Below are 15,411 nucleotides of genomic sequence, written 5' to 3'. Positions count from 1 at the left end.
TAGGTAGCTTGAATCTTGTATAATGTCCTCAAATTTAAAAGAGAAAAATTTATTGGCTGTACAAATATAAAATGAATTTTAATTTTAAATATTTATGCTATATAATTTTTGATGACCACTGGATTCCTTTCCCCGGATCAGGGGCTTGACCACAGCCCAAGGCCCATGACGTAGAGGCCCACACACCTGACATATATAACAAGCTTGGCTCATCCAACCCTTAAAGCCGGGCTCGACCCATCCTCTTCATCCGACCGGCCCGGCCCACACGAAGCAGGCCCTCTCCACTCAGGTTTAGCGTCCGGCCCAACTCTCGGCCTAGTCCAGGATCCAGAAAAATATTCACCAGACAGCCTGGCAGATCTGCTTAGACGTACGCACGAGGAGAATCAGAGGCCGTTACGCATGGAGCAGGCGGCTGATACCCTAGTACCTCCGAATCCGCATGGCAGAGACGTGTGGCCCAATCCTGGAGAGGCCTTTACACGTCACCAGCAAGCAAGACAATGTATAAAAGAGGAGTCCCCTCCTCAGGAAACTTAAGACCTGATTCAGTAATACAAAACCCTTGTAAAACCCTATTCTATTGGATCTCAGATCATCAATTTTTATTATTAAATTTAATTTGACTTTATAATCTATGCTATTTTATGCTAAAATTATAATACTCTTTTTGTTTTATAATTTTTATATATTTTATTTATATATATATATTAAAAAATATAATTTTTTATTAATTTTTTAATTATATATATCTTAAAAACATTAAATTTTATTAAATGGTGAAGTATTGAGATATTTTTAAAAATAAAATAAAAGTAAATAAAATTATATTAGTCAATTATATATTATTATAATATAAAAAAATAAATAATAATTTTAAAATAATAAAAAAATATTAATAAAAGTTATGGGATGAAAAGAATATTATTTTAATTATATTTCTAAATAATTTTAATATTTTTTTAAATAAAATATCAAATTTACTTCTAACTATGCAACATGTCTACATATATTAAATTGCAATTTTAATTTTAATTTTACTAATAAATTATTATTAAAACATTAAATAAAATATCATTTATCATGATTTTTAAGTATGAACTACAATTTATAAAATTTATTTAGTCTTATTATAGTTTTAATGTTTGATGTACGATTTATATAATTTATTTAATTTTATTTAGATTGATTGTTATTTTAATAATATTTTAAATATAAAATTAAATTAAAAAATAAAATTTAATATTTTTTCTCTACGAACAAATTTAATCTTTTAACTAATTTTTTTTAAATAAAATTCGGGTGTGACACAAGATTTGTTTGTAAACGTGCATATTTGATTTTTTTTTAATTAACTTGTTACCAAGTTTTTATGAACGGAGAAGGAAATATCGGAAACTTTGGCCCACACCCTAGTGGCCTCTGCTAGTGAAGCGCGTGGTCCTCGTTCAATTTGGATCATTTGAGAAAGACGAGAACAAATTGGTTTTAAGAGGCATCACGTGCAGCATTTAACTTTATTTTACATAGGTGACGGCCATTAATAAAAAAATACAAAAAAAAATTATTTACACTCAATTCATCATAAATTAAAATTTTTTTAAATATAAATAGATAAATTTCACTATAAAAAATAAATAAAACTCGTTTTCATGTAATATGTACCACAATAATAAATTGAGTTTAACTAAATATTTTTTTATATTCAAACAGAATTAATTACTAAAATATTTTCACGCGCGTTGAGGAAGCGCGTGGAAGTTACTATCCGACCTCTCCTGGTAGCAATTTAAAAGGCAGACAAACCTCTTATTGACATCCACTTCTAGCCCCAGCCAATCATAGCCCATGAACAAAACATATAAAATTCCTCTCATCAATGTCTCCTCGTTCTTTAATTGTCTTGTTCCTTCTCCTTATTTCTACTCACCCATTTCACCGGATTTTAACAAACGCCGCTGGTGGCCGGTGGCAACTTCTGCAAAAAAGCATTGGCATAACAGCTATGCACATGCAGCTTCTCTATAATGACCGTGTCGTAATCTTTGATCGAACAGATTTCGGCCTCTCAAATCTGTCGCTACCAAATAAAAAGTGTCGAAATGATCCTAACGAACTCGTGATAAAAAATGATTGCACTGCTCACTCGGCTGAGTACGATGTTTTAACCAATACATTTCGGCCTCTTATGGTCCTAACCGACGTTTGGTGCTCCTCAGGTGCTGTCATGTCCGATGGACGTCTGATCCAAACTGGTGGCTTCAATGATGGTGAACGTAGGGTCAGGATTTTCTCACCATGCAATTACTGCGACTGGGAAGAGCAGGGAAATGGGCTTATAGCAACAAGATGGTACGCCACCAACCACATATTGCCTGATGGAAGCCAAATCATTATCGGCGGGAGAAGGCAATTCAACTACGAGTTTTATCCTAAAATGGGTCTTCGAAACTTGTACGGATTGCCATTTCTTGCTCAGACTAATGAACGTGACATCGAGAACAATCTGTACCCATTTGTTTTTCTTAATATTGATGGTCATTTGTTCATTTTCGCAAATAATCGAGCTATATTGTTCGATTATAAAGTTGGCAAGGTGGTGAAAATTTACCCAACAATCCCTGGAGGTGACCCACGTAGCTATCCGAGCACTGGCTCTGCTGTCTTGCTTCCACTGAAGAACATACAAGGAAGGGCACTTCAAGCTGAAGTATTGGTTTGTGGAGGTGCACCGAAAGGTTCACACATCCAGAGTAAACATGGTAACTTTGTTAAAGCATTAGACACCTGTGGACGGATCAAGATAACCGATCCGAATCCTCAATGGACCATGGAGAGAATGCCTCAGGCACGAGTTATGGGTGACATGATATTGCTTCCAAACGGCAACGTTTTAATCATAAACGGTGCTGGAGCTGGCACTGCAGGATGGGAACTCGGGCGAAATCCTGTATTGAACCCAGTTATATATCGACCAGACGTGGCAGTTGGTTCACGGTTCGAGTTACAAAACCCAACCACGGTTCCAAGAATGTATCATTCAGCAGCCATCTTGCTGAGGGATGGAAGAGTTCTTGTTGGTGGAAGCAACCCTCACATAAACTACAACTTCAGAACACCGTTGTTTCCGACTGAGTTAAGCTTAGAAGCATTTTATCCTCCATATTTGGATTCAAAAAATAATAATTTCAGGCCAAGAATTATATCTCCACCGTCCAAAGCTACAATTGGGTACTCACAGAGATTAGTGATTCGGTTCCAAGTAGCAATAGCTGCAAAAACGGCGTCTGTAACAATGGTGGCACCTTCATTTACAACACACTCCTTCGCTATGAACCAGAGGTTGTTAGTTCTTGGTAACGAGAAACTGACAAATGCCGGAACGGCGACGTATGACGTTCAAGTGACTGCTCCACCTTCGAAGAATCTTGCGCCGTCTGGGTACTACATGCTATTTGTGGTTCATCAGGATATTCCCAGCCAAGGCATTTGGGTCCAGATAAAGTAATTATTTAATTAATTCTGCTTCATATATTATTTTTATTGTCACTGAATATTAATTGATTAACAAGTCCTGGTAATTGTAACTAGACTGCGTTAGGAATAATTCTATTTATATATCCTTTCTGTATTAGTTTGCTTTCAATAAATTAATCCAGTGATAAATAAAAACATCAGAGTTATTATTGTAATATTTATATTTATTTCGTGAAAGATATCAACTGATTTTAAAAAATATTAAGATATCAACTGATTTAAAAAAAAAAAAACTGTAAATCATGAAAAGAAACAAGCAAATGATTACTATGGAGGACCAAATTGTTTGCCCAAAAAACAAACTAGTACACAATTGATAGGAGAAAATGGAAATGTTTTCCCATGGAAACTTGAAAGATATGAATATTCCATGGCTTGAGAAGTTTTTAAATTGATTCATATATGATCGAAAGAGACCAGCTACCTTAAGCAAAGGACCACTACGTGAAGACATATATATACAAAAACCATGCACGAAATGAAATGGATGTGGATGGAGCTGCTTAATTTCCTCTCCTTGGCTTCCTTATCTTCTTATTTTATTTCTTTGTTATTATTATTATTAGTTTCTCATTTTAATTGACTGCATGCCCAATCCAACGCAGATGTTTTTGGATTTTATTCTATTTTTCTGGTTCCCAAATATGAACATTAAGTTGTCCTCACTGTTACCCAAGTTGCAAGACAGCAGCTTTCAATTTGTTGTTAAAAAGGGAAAAAAATTGCGTTTGGACTTGAAAGATTTGCGGTCACGCACCTTACTGTCTGGAAAAATTATTATTTAGTTTTAGTGTATACTAAAATAATTTAGTTAATTAATATATTTTAAAAAATATATTAAATAGTTTATTTAATTTTAAAAACTCAATTAAAAAGTCTACATGTTAATTGTGGTGTGAAATTATGAAATCTTCTAATAACCAAAATAATCCTAAGTCCCTCCTCCATCTATCTTGTATCCTTTTAAAACATGAAAGCAATACCATGGAACTTTGATCTTTACAGACGTAGGCATCTTGCTCATCCCATTTTTTAAAAGTAATTTTACAATTTTATCAATTATATTTTTACCGCAATAATAAAATAATTTAGGTCAATTGATAAAAAAAAATCTCAATGTTTGCATGCATTGTAATTTAAATTTTTTAATTTTAATTTAATTGGCATATTTTTTGTATTTTTTTATAATTTTAGTTAATTTATTTTAAAATTAAATACTAGTTAGTCTAGTAATTTCTTTCTATTCAATTTAGACCTAAAAAATTTTATTTTTATTCTCACTTTACTTTGAATATATTTATTTATTCATCTTTTTATGATATATTATATTATTTATTTATTAATATTTAACTTTTTTATGTCGAATTAATTTTATAATACTTTTTTAATTTTACTCAATTATTCTGAATCATTTATCTCTTTTAAATTTATATTTTTTTCTCAAATTTTAAATATTTGATTTTTATATAAACTTATCAAAATTATAAATTCTTAATATTTGCTTTTATAAAAAAATTGGTAATACTTATATTTTATTACGTATATTTTATTATAATTTTTTAATTAATATAAGTTTTATATATAGTTTAATATTTTACATTATTTTTATTTATTTTATACTTATATGGTAGGCCCTCTCAAAGAAAAAATTACAGTTTCGCCCCTGCCCATAGATGATGCCAAATGCGACATCACATTAGAACACTATGGACTCAAATGGAATTAAAGTCTAAGTTTTACATAGTTGAATATCTAATTTGTAACTTCCTTACAAAGGAAGTGGCAAAATATAAAAGAAAAATAATTAATTAAGGGAAACTTAACCAATACGTATTACTTTCACTTTATAAATTATAACATTTTTAAATGAAAAATTAAAATAAAAAAATATATAATTTCATCCTTTTGTTTTTATTATTTTTCCCCTTCAATTAAAAAATAAAAGTTATTTTCCTTTTCTTTTAATCCTCCGCCCTTAATTTTTCAAACAAGCTAAAGTAAAAATCTTTCCTTATTTTCTATTACTCATTTTTCTTCGTTCTATTTTTCATATCGAAACAATGAGTTAAAGTACATGTTTACAATGAGTTAAAGTACATGTTTACATAAATTTTTTTAAGTACTGATGATTTCTGAGTTCATCTCACTCCAGTCTAAGGCCAGATCCAAGAAAATAGCTCATTACTTAGAGATCCTCAAGCCACTCACGCCAATCGGGTCCAGTCCGCTCAGCCTCACGATCGGGTTTCATTTGGCTTTCTCCACCAGGCCGGCCTCGTCTTCACTGTACCTCGGGCCGATCCCATTTGGGCCCAGCTTTGTTCCTATCCTCCGGCCCAACTTGGAACCCGAAGAAGGATCCATTCACCCGTCTCATAGACCCGCCTACACGCACACAGGGAGAATCAGAGGCCGTTATGTATGGGGCAGAAATCTGATTCCCTCGTACGTCCGTATCAGCGTAGCAGGGACATGTGGTCTAATAATACTCGTTCTGTTGGCACGTCACTAGCAGACAAAAAGAAACATATAAAAAGGAAAATGCTCCTCTCTATGTTAAAACTTTTTCTAAATTTTACATAACCCATTGTAAAAACTCTATTTTCTGGATCTCAGACCATTAGGTACAAATTTATAATTAAAATATTATAAAAAATTAATCTTAGAATGATATTTTTTTATTATTTCAAATATTGCTGATTTTGTCGTAGTAAAATAAGTTCCTAAAAAAAGTTGGACTTTGTTCAAAAAAAGAAAAGGGACTTTTTCTCCGTTGTTGTCGGTGATAACGGAAAGGTCCCAATAGATCCAAGGACGTGCAGAGTCAATGTTTTCTCGCGCTGGAGAAGGCCCATGGACCTTGTCAAATAGTAAAAATTTACTATTTAATCTATATAAATGAAAAAAAATTATTAATTAATTCATTAATTATAAAAAATATATTAAAAATTTATTAATTTTAATCATTAATTATTTATTATTCAATTTATATAAAAATTTATTAATTAATTTATATATTTTATTAATTAGTTTATTTATATTGAGAGGATTTTATATTATTTTATTCGTTTAACTATTAAAATTAATTAATATGATTTTTAAAATTTAAAAATATCTTAATTTATTTTTTAAAAGAGGCTAACTATTTAATCACTTTTTCCAAACCATACCTAATAATATTTAAAATCTGTATAAGATATATTAGGATAAGTATGTATCTTTGCCACCAAACTATGGGTCATTCACGCTATATACAGATCACGTAATTTTAGTATATATATTTTATATACACGTGTATTTTTATAAATTAATAAAAATAATATTAATAATAAAATTTATTATTTAGTCAAAATAATAATTATTTTAAAATTATTTAAATTTTTAATAAATTTACTAACGGATTTCAATCCGTTAATAATTTATTAAAGAATATATCATTAGATTTAAATCTATTAGTAAATTATTTTTGTGCTTAGTAATAATAATAAAAATTTTATTAATAAATTTATGAATATTACTAATGAACTTGAAAAATATTGATAAAAATTTATCAATGAGCTTTTTAACAATGGATCTTAATCCATTAGTAATCCGTTGGTAATTCATAATTTTTTTTGTAATACAATGTACTATATTTTTTAATTAGTATATTTTAAATTTTTAGAGAAGTAATTAACCTTCTCTAATTACAATATAAAAATAATAAAAATACAAAATTTAAAATATATAATTCTAATTAACTTAATGTAAGATTTTCAATTTACTTATTTATTCAAAATATATATTAACTTTAGCGTCGAAATAATTATCAAATAATCGTCAACTATCTTACAATTTTTTTTTTTTTAATCACCAATTCATTTAAAAAGTAATTCTACTAGCAGTGAAAAATAATACTCTATAAATATCTTTTCTTGATTAATTTTATTATTACATAATTTAATAAATAAAAAATTGCCAATAATAACCAATATAATAATTTATTTGGGATAAAATGCATAAAAATACATATATAAACATATTATTTGAATTGTATAATCATCATATTTATTTATAACTTACAATTTAATCCCTGAATATTATCATTATTAACAAGTCAATTCCTATATTTTTAGAAATCTATTAAAACGTCTTTTGTCTTTTATCTCTATTAACGAAATAGTCCTTCCATCTATTTTTGCCGTTAAAAATATAGTAAAATATCAAATTACCCATTTTTTTTTCTTCTTCATCAATTATTTATCTTTCTTCTGCTTCTTCTCATTCTTCTCCTTCTTCTTTTTCTTCTTTTTCTTCTCCTTCATCATCATCATCTTCTTCTTTTTTTTTTTTTGAGGAGGAGGAGGAGGAAAAGCTTCTTCTACTTCTGCTTCTGCTTTTGCTTCTGCTTCTGCTTCTACTTCTGCTTCTCCTTCATCATCGTCATTTTCTTCTTCTTTTTTGAGGAGGAGGAGGAGGATGGACTATTTCGTTGACGAAAAGAAACGATAAAGACATTTTAATAGGTGTGAGAAAATATAGGGATTATTTTGTTGACAAAAAGAAATTATAAGGACATTTTAATACATATGAGAAAAATTAATGATGTTTTAATAGATTTCTGAAAATATAGGGAGGGACGATTTCGTTGACGAAAAAAACAATGAGGAGGGACTATTTTATTGACGAAAAAAAACAATAAGGATGTTTTAATAGATATGAGAAAAGATATGGACTATTTAATTGACAGAAAAAAACGATAAGAACGTTTTAATAGATATGAAAATAAATAAAAACGTTTTAATAGATTTTTAAAAATGTAAGGACTGACTTGTTAATAATAGTAATATTCGAGAACTAAATAAGGGGTTTTATTTGAGAGTAAAATTGGATTTTAAAAATTCTCTCAACTCTTTTATCTAATTTTAATGGAAAAGATAACGAAATGAATATTTCGTTGACAGAAAGAAAAGATAATGATATTTTAATAGGTTTTTAAAAATACAGAAACTGACTCGTTAATAATAACAATATCGATGAACTAAATTATAAATCTCCCTTTATTTAATACATTAGTACATGAAATAACTTAATATCCACGAATTTAATTTCTTTAATCATATTTTTCATAGAGATTTAACAATTAAGAAAGATTAATAAAAAAAAATACTTAGTTATTGTAATTCTTTAAAAAAAAATTACCCTATACAATAAGATTTTTTTTTATTTACAATTTAGTCACTATAATTGCATAAATTCAAATGATGTATTGCATGTAGCCTAAATACATAACAAGAAATTAATTCTTAAAATAATACATAAATAGTGATTAAAAAATATACATTTTCACACAAAATTAATTTATTAATTTTTTAAAAAATTGAAAGTATTAAATAGTTAATTTTTTTAAAAATAAATTATATAGACTAAAATTATAATTTATTAAAAAATTTACTCAATTAACAAATATTGGAATGAATCGTAGAAACTTTTTAAAAAAAATTCTTATAAATAGGTCAAATAATCACTAGATCCACTTGTCAATGGGTCCTTTGGTGTAAATAAAATTCAATTCCTCATGGATTTATTTAAATACTTAAAAGGGGCAAAAATATTGTTGTGATTTTTTATTTAATAAAAAATAAAAATTTTATTCCGTTTTTATTTTTTAAAAAATTGAAAATTACACATATTGATTTTCTTACTATTTATGTTATTAAATTATTATTTTTATTTATCATTTTTATCATATTATTATTAATAATTTTAAAATTTTATTTTCATCGATCAATTTTTTTAATATATATATTCCTTTAATTAATTTATAAAATATATTTTAATTTTATTATTATATATAAAATTTATTATTTAGTCTTTAAAGTAAAGAAAAACTTATTATTTGATTTTTTTAATTTTTAAAAATATATATTAAAATATATTTAATATTTTGAAAAATTATTAATTAATTTTTTTATTAATTTTAATTATTAATTTTTTTATTATATAATCTAAAATTTTATTAATTAGTTTATTAATCTTATAAAAATATTTACTAAGTTTAAATTTTTTTAATAAAAAATTTTTAATTTTAAAAAATATATTAAAATATTTTTAAAATATTAAATCAGTATTTTTATTAGTTTAACTTTTAATATTTTATTATTTATTTTTTATGATATAAAAAATTTATTAATTAATCTTTCAATTTTATAAAAATATCTACTAATTATATAATAAAATATTTTAATTTTTTTAAAAAATTAATCAAATAATTAATTAGCATATTTTTTAAAAATTTAATAGTATTCAATATTTTTTTGTAAAATTAAATAATCAATTAATAAGTTTTTTATATTATAAAGATTAAATAATAAATTTTTATTAATTTTTAATATTTAATCGTTAAAATTAATAGAAAAATCAATTAATAAAATTTTTAAAATTTTATAGATATTTTAATTTATTTATAAAATTAAAAAAATAAAATAATAAATTTTTCTATACTAAAAAAATATAGTAATTTTTCTTATAATACTATCATATGTTTTACAAAATAATTTATTATTTATTTTTATGTGCATTTATTTATAAAAATATTTATATTTTTAATTTATTATTAATAATATATTTAAAAAAATATTTCATTACTTATTTTTAAATTAAAAAAAATAATTAAAAAAAATTAAGAGATAAGTAACAAAAATTAAAAAGTTATTTTTAATTAAAAAAACCAGAAATCCCACCAAATGCATTCAGAGCAAAAACATTTGTCGTTGTTTAATACTTTTATTTTAAAAATAATAAATTACATTTTAATCTATATAATTTTAGTAATTAATGAATTAATTTTATATTTTTAAAATAAATACTTAAATTTTTTTATTTTCAGTTAAAAAAAATTAATTTTTTATGAATCAATTAATTTTTATATTTTTAAAATAAATATTTAATTTTTTATTTTTAATTAAAAAAATTAATTTTTTATCTATTTAAAATATTTAATCAAATACTAATTGATGACCGCCGGACTTCCTGCACCTAGGGCAAAGGTAAACCTGAAAGAAGGACGCAAGTCCAAGACCCATCTGGCATTTTTTAAAGCCATCTAACTTCATGCAACTCGTTTCAGCCCGGCCATGTGAAGCAAGCCGGACAAATCACACGCGCGGACCCATCTGAAGGGAGTCTAGTAACAAAAACAACTAACTTTGTCAGCAGATATACATTACGAGGAAGAAAAAGAAGCTTCTTCCTTCTTCTTTCTGCTTCTTTCTCGACTCTATTTTTTTTTACTTTATTTTTCTATGCAAATTTTACCTATCCATAATACTAGTTCATGAACACTTGAATGTCAGAGGGTCTCTACTCGGGGCATTCTCCGTAGACCTCTGACTATCTTTTTTTTATTTTACAAGTCATTTTATCAAGTTTAATATTAAGAGATTGATTGACTCACACGATGGAGTAAAAAGAAAATCAGATCTATTATGAAATAAAAGAAAAATCAGATTCATCACTAAGTCAATAGTCAAAACTCATAAAAAAATTAATTTATTTTTAAAATATTTTTTTATTATATTTATTTAAGTTATAAAAATTTAAATATTCGGCACTCACATATTTAATTATAAGTGTATTTAAATAAATTTGGGAAATTTCAGATTATATTCTACTAATATTTAATTTTCAATTTAAAAAATAAAGTTTAAAATAAATTAAATTTAATAATTTTAATTATAGTTTGGTATTATAATATTGATATTATTAGGAATCGCTGTATATTATATAATAACAAATAAAATAATTAAAATATTTGATATTTATTAGATTTATTTATTAGACTGAAATATATTAAAAAAATAATAATTAAAAAATTAAACTGTTTAATAATAATTATAATTCTAATTAGTCTAAAAAATATTTAATAATTTGTTCTATTTTAAAATTTTTATATATAAATTTATTAATAAATTTTATTTTTTAAATTAAAATTAAGTAATTAAAGATATAAATATAGAGTCTAAGTGTTTAATTTAAAAAGTATATAGACTTATCTGTTACTTGTTAATTGTGTTAAAATTTATATATTAAAATATAATTTACCATTTTAAAAATCAATTAAGAAAGATGAATAAACATATATTAAAAAGAAAAAAGAAAACTTTTTAGTTTCTTAGGAGAACAAGTAAAATCACCTCTTCCTCACCCATTGAAAAAAAAAAAAAAAACTTAGTAAGCCAAAATTCTTTGCGTCTCTTCTTCTACTGTACCTTTCCACAGATTTGTCATCGTCTTCTGCAAATTAGGGTTATTCTTCCTTTCATCCTTTGTGCTCTTCTATGTAAGCTTTGATTTCTCTCACTTTTTATATTTGTTTAATCAGTTGTTTGTTTGTTTGTTTGTGTACTCTCTGCTAATCCTTCTCTTTTGTATCTACCATATTCGCGAGTAGCATTATCATTTGTTGTTATTTTGAGTTTATTTTTGGGGCATCTTTTTAGCGATTGAAGCTTGCTCTGATGTTCACTTTGTTTAATTTTGGTCTTGATTGCTGTTTTTTATTCGATGTGTGCAAGTGAGGACTTGCTTCGTCGGTCCTTGTGGGTTTAGATTCCTAGGTTTGTGGTGAGTTGCGTTTTAAAGATTCTGGTTGGGTTAGTACAGAGATGGGTTTGAAATGCCTGATTATGTGTTTGGGTTATTTGATTATTTTGCTTCATATCAGGATTATGGAAACGTTCCCGTCGTTTGACCAGGAGGAAAATTGAATCTTTAGTTAGTTTTTGGAGTTAATCGAGTCTCCAAATGCTGATTTGTGCTTGACAAGTTCTGTAGGACAACTGATGTACTGTCAAAAGATGATATTTATTTTTGCAAGTGCCGCTAACTGAATATTTTATGGATGAATTCACTTGATAAATACAGTGTTTCCTCATTCCAAGTAGATTTGGTTTCATATTTTTGTGGTTGATTTATCAAGGACCCTGGAATTTGCTGATTTGGTGTTTTGCATGGTAAGGTGCTGGCTCTCAGTTTGATTTCGGGTCATAAGTTAGTTAATGGGATGATTGCAATAAGCTTAGAACAGTAATGTCTGTTTGGACTTAGCAACATCATTTTTAGATCATTCATAGTTTATTTTTATTCTCTTATTTTGAAATACTAATACTTAAGTGAAGTGGGTTGAGGGATAAGAATTTGATTCTACCAGTCATAAAAGGAACAGGATTTTAACACAATGCTTATGTTGATGTCTAAAATCCTGAGACTCTGTTTTTCTCTTTCATTTTATCCCTTATATGTTCATTTGATACTCAAACTTAATTATGAGTGTTCTTCTTCCGAAGTTTAATATCTATATATAACTTTCCAGCCATAGATTTTGAGCAGTTAGACAGAAGCTTTTTGCACTAGCTCATGCATATTCATTTCTATTAACACATTCTGGTCCTGCCTCCTCACCGCCTCCCTCTTTTTTTTTTTTCCCTATTCTTTAATCTATTCTTTGATCTTTTGGACACATAATTGAAGTATGCTGGTTAGGATTTTTATTCACTTTAATTAAATGTTGGGAATTTCTTCTCTTGATGTGGGATAAATAATTCTTTTTCTTGAGCAGAAAAGTTTGCAAGGGAAGCATTTTACTTCATTCTGAATGCCCATGGTAATGTTTTGGCATGGTAGACGAATTAGTTGCTCCTTTCTTCCTGTGATATTCTGTAGAAGAATTTTTATAATTTTTTTGTCCATACTTTAAGATGCAGGATTTATAGCCTAAGTAACAGTCCAACATTCAATTGACTGAGCATTGCACTTGAGGTAGAGGTTTTAAAATTTCTTTTTGCAATTGTTGCCACTGGTGGCTGCAATGGATGATGGTGGGCATCGTGAAAATGGAAGGCATAAAGCAGATCAATATAAAACAGCACAGAGTCAGGTATCTTGAATTAATCGTCTGCAGGCAACAAGTTTTTGTTTTTAACCCAGGGTCTGGGATGGTTAGCAGTAGTGCTTTATTCATGTAGCAAAGAGAGAGAAAGAGACAAGGTAGTTGCATTGTAAATGGCTGTTTCTAATTGTTGTTATTCTCTATTTGCATTGCAGTGGTTGATGCAAGCTCAACCTTCAATGAAACAGATCATGGCCATCATGGCTGAAAGAGATGCTGCTATTCATGAGAGAAATATGGCTATTTCGGAAAAGAAGGCGGCTATTGCTGAGCGTGATATGGCATTCCTTCAACGAGATTCGGCTATTGCTGAGAGAAATAATGCCATAATGGAACGAGATAATGCTATTGCTACTCTTCAATATCGAGAGAACTCCCTGACAAGTGGTAATATGTCCTCTTGTCCGCCTGGATGCCAAATTGCACGGGGAGTGAAGCACATGCACCACCCGCAGCAACATGCACATAATGTGCCCCACTCAAGTGCGCATAATGTGCCCCATTCAAGTGAGCCTTCCTATGGTACTAGGGAAATGCAGGCAAATGACACTCTCCCAATGTCACCTGTTGGTTCTGAGGCTGCAAAGTCACGGCGGGGTAAACGATCAAAAGATACCAAGGTAACAACGCCTAACAAAAAGACTTCTAAATCTCCAAGGAAGGTTAAGAGGGAGAATGAAGACTTGAACAAAAGGACGTTTGATAAACCACATGAGTGGAAGAATGAACAGGATATGACTGGTGGAGGTGATGATTTGAATAAGCAGTTAGTTGCCTCGAAGTCTGATTGGAAAGGTCAAGATTTGGGGTTGAACCAGATTGCATTTGATGAGTCGACCATGCCAGCACCAGTATGCTCTTGCACTGGAGTGTTTAGGCAGTGCTATAAATGGGGAAATGGTGGATGGCAATCTTCATGTTGCACAACCTCTATATCTATGTATCCATTACCTGCTGTGCCAAATAAGCGGCATGCCCGTGTAGGTGGAAGAAAGATGAGTGGAAGTGCTTTCAGCAAACTACTTAGCCGGCTGGCTGCAGAAGGCTATGACCTCTCAAATCCAGTTGATCTCAAGGAACATTGGGCCAAGCATGGGACTAATCGCTACATCACAATCAAGTAGAAGAATGTCTAATGGGTGGATAGGAAATTACAGAAATGGCATGTATCCTTAAGGTATTCTGTATGTATCCTCAATTTTTCATATTTGCTGTAGGAGAAGATAATAATATGATAACAGGCACAAGCAAGGCTATCAGGTAGCTGGCACCAACCACATTCTCTTGTATTTCTAGCTAAATGTTCTCGTTTGTTGTGGTTGAATTGAGCTGTATTTGGGTGTATTTGAGAAACGTGGTTTATCCTTGTAACACTAGTTAATTGTAAAGGATATCGTCTAAGGTGGTTTTGGATAACTAGAAGTGTTAAATTTACGATACATAGGCATCTGAAAGTTTTGATCGTGTTTAGATTAGGGGTGTCAAAAGAACTGAAAGAAACGAAAAACTGAAATTTAATTTTTCAGAAAACTGATCCAATTCGATTTATAAGATCAACCGAATTAAATCAAATTAAAATAATACAATTTGATTTGGTTTGATTATAACTGATCGGTTCCTTCATTTGGAAAATCCCATTCTTGATTTACTTTCAATTTTCAAGAAAAATTTCTATCTACCATTATCTCATAACAAATTTCAATGCCCCTAAATTGATCGATTCAATTTTTTCCAGTTTTATAATTGAATTAATCAAATTAAATTGAATAATTAAATTTCATTTAAAAATATAATTAAAAGCAAATTGATTTATTAAAAAATCAAACTGGAAAAATAAATTAAATAAGATTGATTGGATTTTTTGGTTCAAACTTATTAATGCTTTTAAATTTTATTTGATTATTATTGTTATCATTATTTTTTAAACTTCATATAAATTCAAT

The 15,411-nt window shown here is 28.1% G+C and overlaps 2 protein-coding genes across 5 annotated transcripts; both read left to right on the top strand.

The window, feature by feature from the left end:
- Positions 1 to 1,824: 1,824 nt before the first annotated feature.
- Positions 1,825 to 3,634, top strand: LOC110615036 (aldehyde oxidase GLOX). The gene has a single exon (XM_021756744.2). It carries the CDS (start codon positions 1,883 to 1,885, stop codon positions 3,509 to 3,511), a length of 1,629 nt encoding a protein of 542 aa, XP_021612436.1. The 5' UTR covers positions 1,825 to 1,882; the 3' UTR covers positions 3,512 to 3,634.
- Positions 3,635 to 11,693: 8,059 nt separating this feature from the next.
- LOC110615679 (protein BASIC PENTACYSTEINE6) lies at positions 11,694 to 14,884 on the top strand. 4 transcript variants are annotated; one of them, XM_021757687.2, is made up of 4 exons: positions 11,694 to 11,860; positions 13,139 to 13,183; positions 13,284 to 13,456; positions 13,624 to 14,884. In XM_021757687.2, the coding sequence occupies exons 3-4, from the start codon at positions 13,388 to 13,390 to the stop codon at positions 14,590 to 14,592; spliced, it is 1,038 nt and encodes a 345-aa protein (XP_021613379.1). In that variant the 5' UTR covers positions 11,694 to 11,860; positions 13,139 to 13,183; positions 13,284 to 13,387; the 3' UTR covers positions 14,593 to 14,884. The 4 variants fall into 4 exon arrangements, with proteins under 4 accessions (XP_021613379.1, XP_021613377.1, XP_021613378.1 ...); XM_021757685.2 differs by having other exon boundaries at positions 13,278 to 13,456; XM_021757686.2 differs by lacking the exon at positions 13,139 to 13,183.
- The last annotated feature ends 527 nt before the right edge of the window (positions 14,885 to 15,411 follow it).

Source organism: Manihot esculenta, chromosome 5 (assembly GCF_001659605.2).
Source record: "Manihot esculenta cultivar AM560-2 chromosome 5, M.esculenta_v8, whole genome shotgun sequence".
In the NCBI taxonomy this organism is placed as follows: domain Eukaryota; kingdom Viridiplantae; phylum Streptophyta; class Magnoliopsida; order Malpighiales; family Euphorbiaceae; genus Manihot; species Manihot esculenta.
This window is presented reverse-complemented; position numbering and strand designations above follow the sequence as displayed.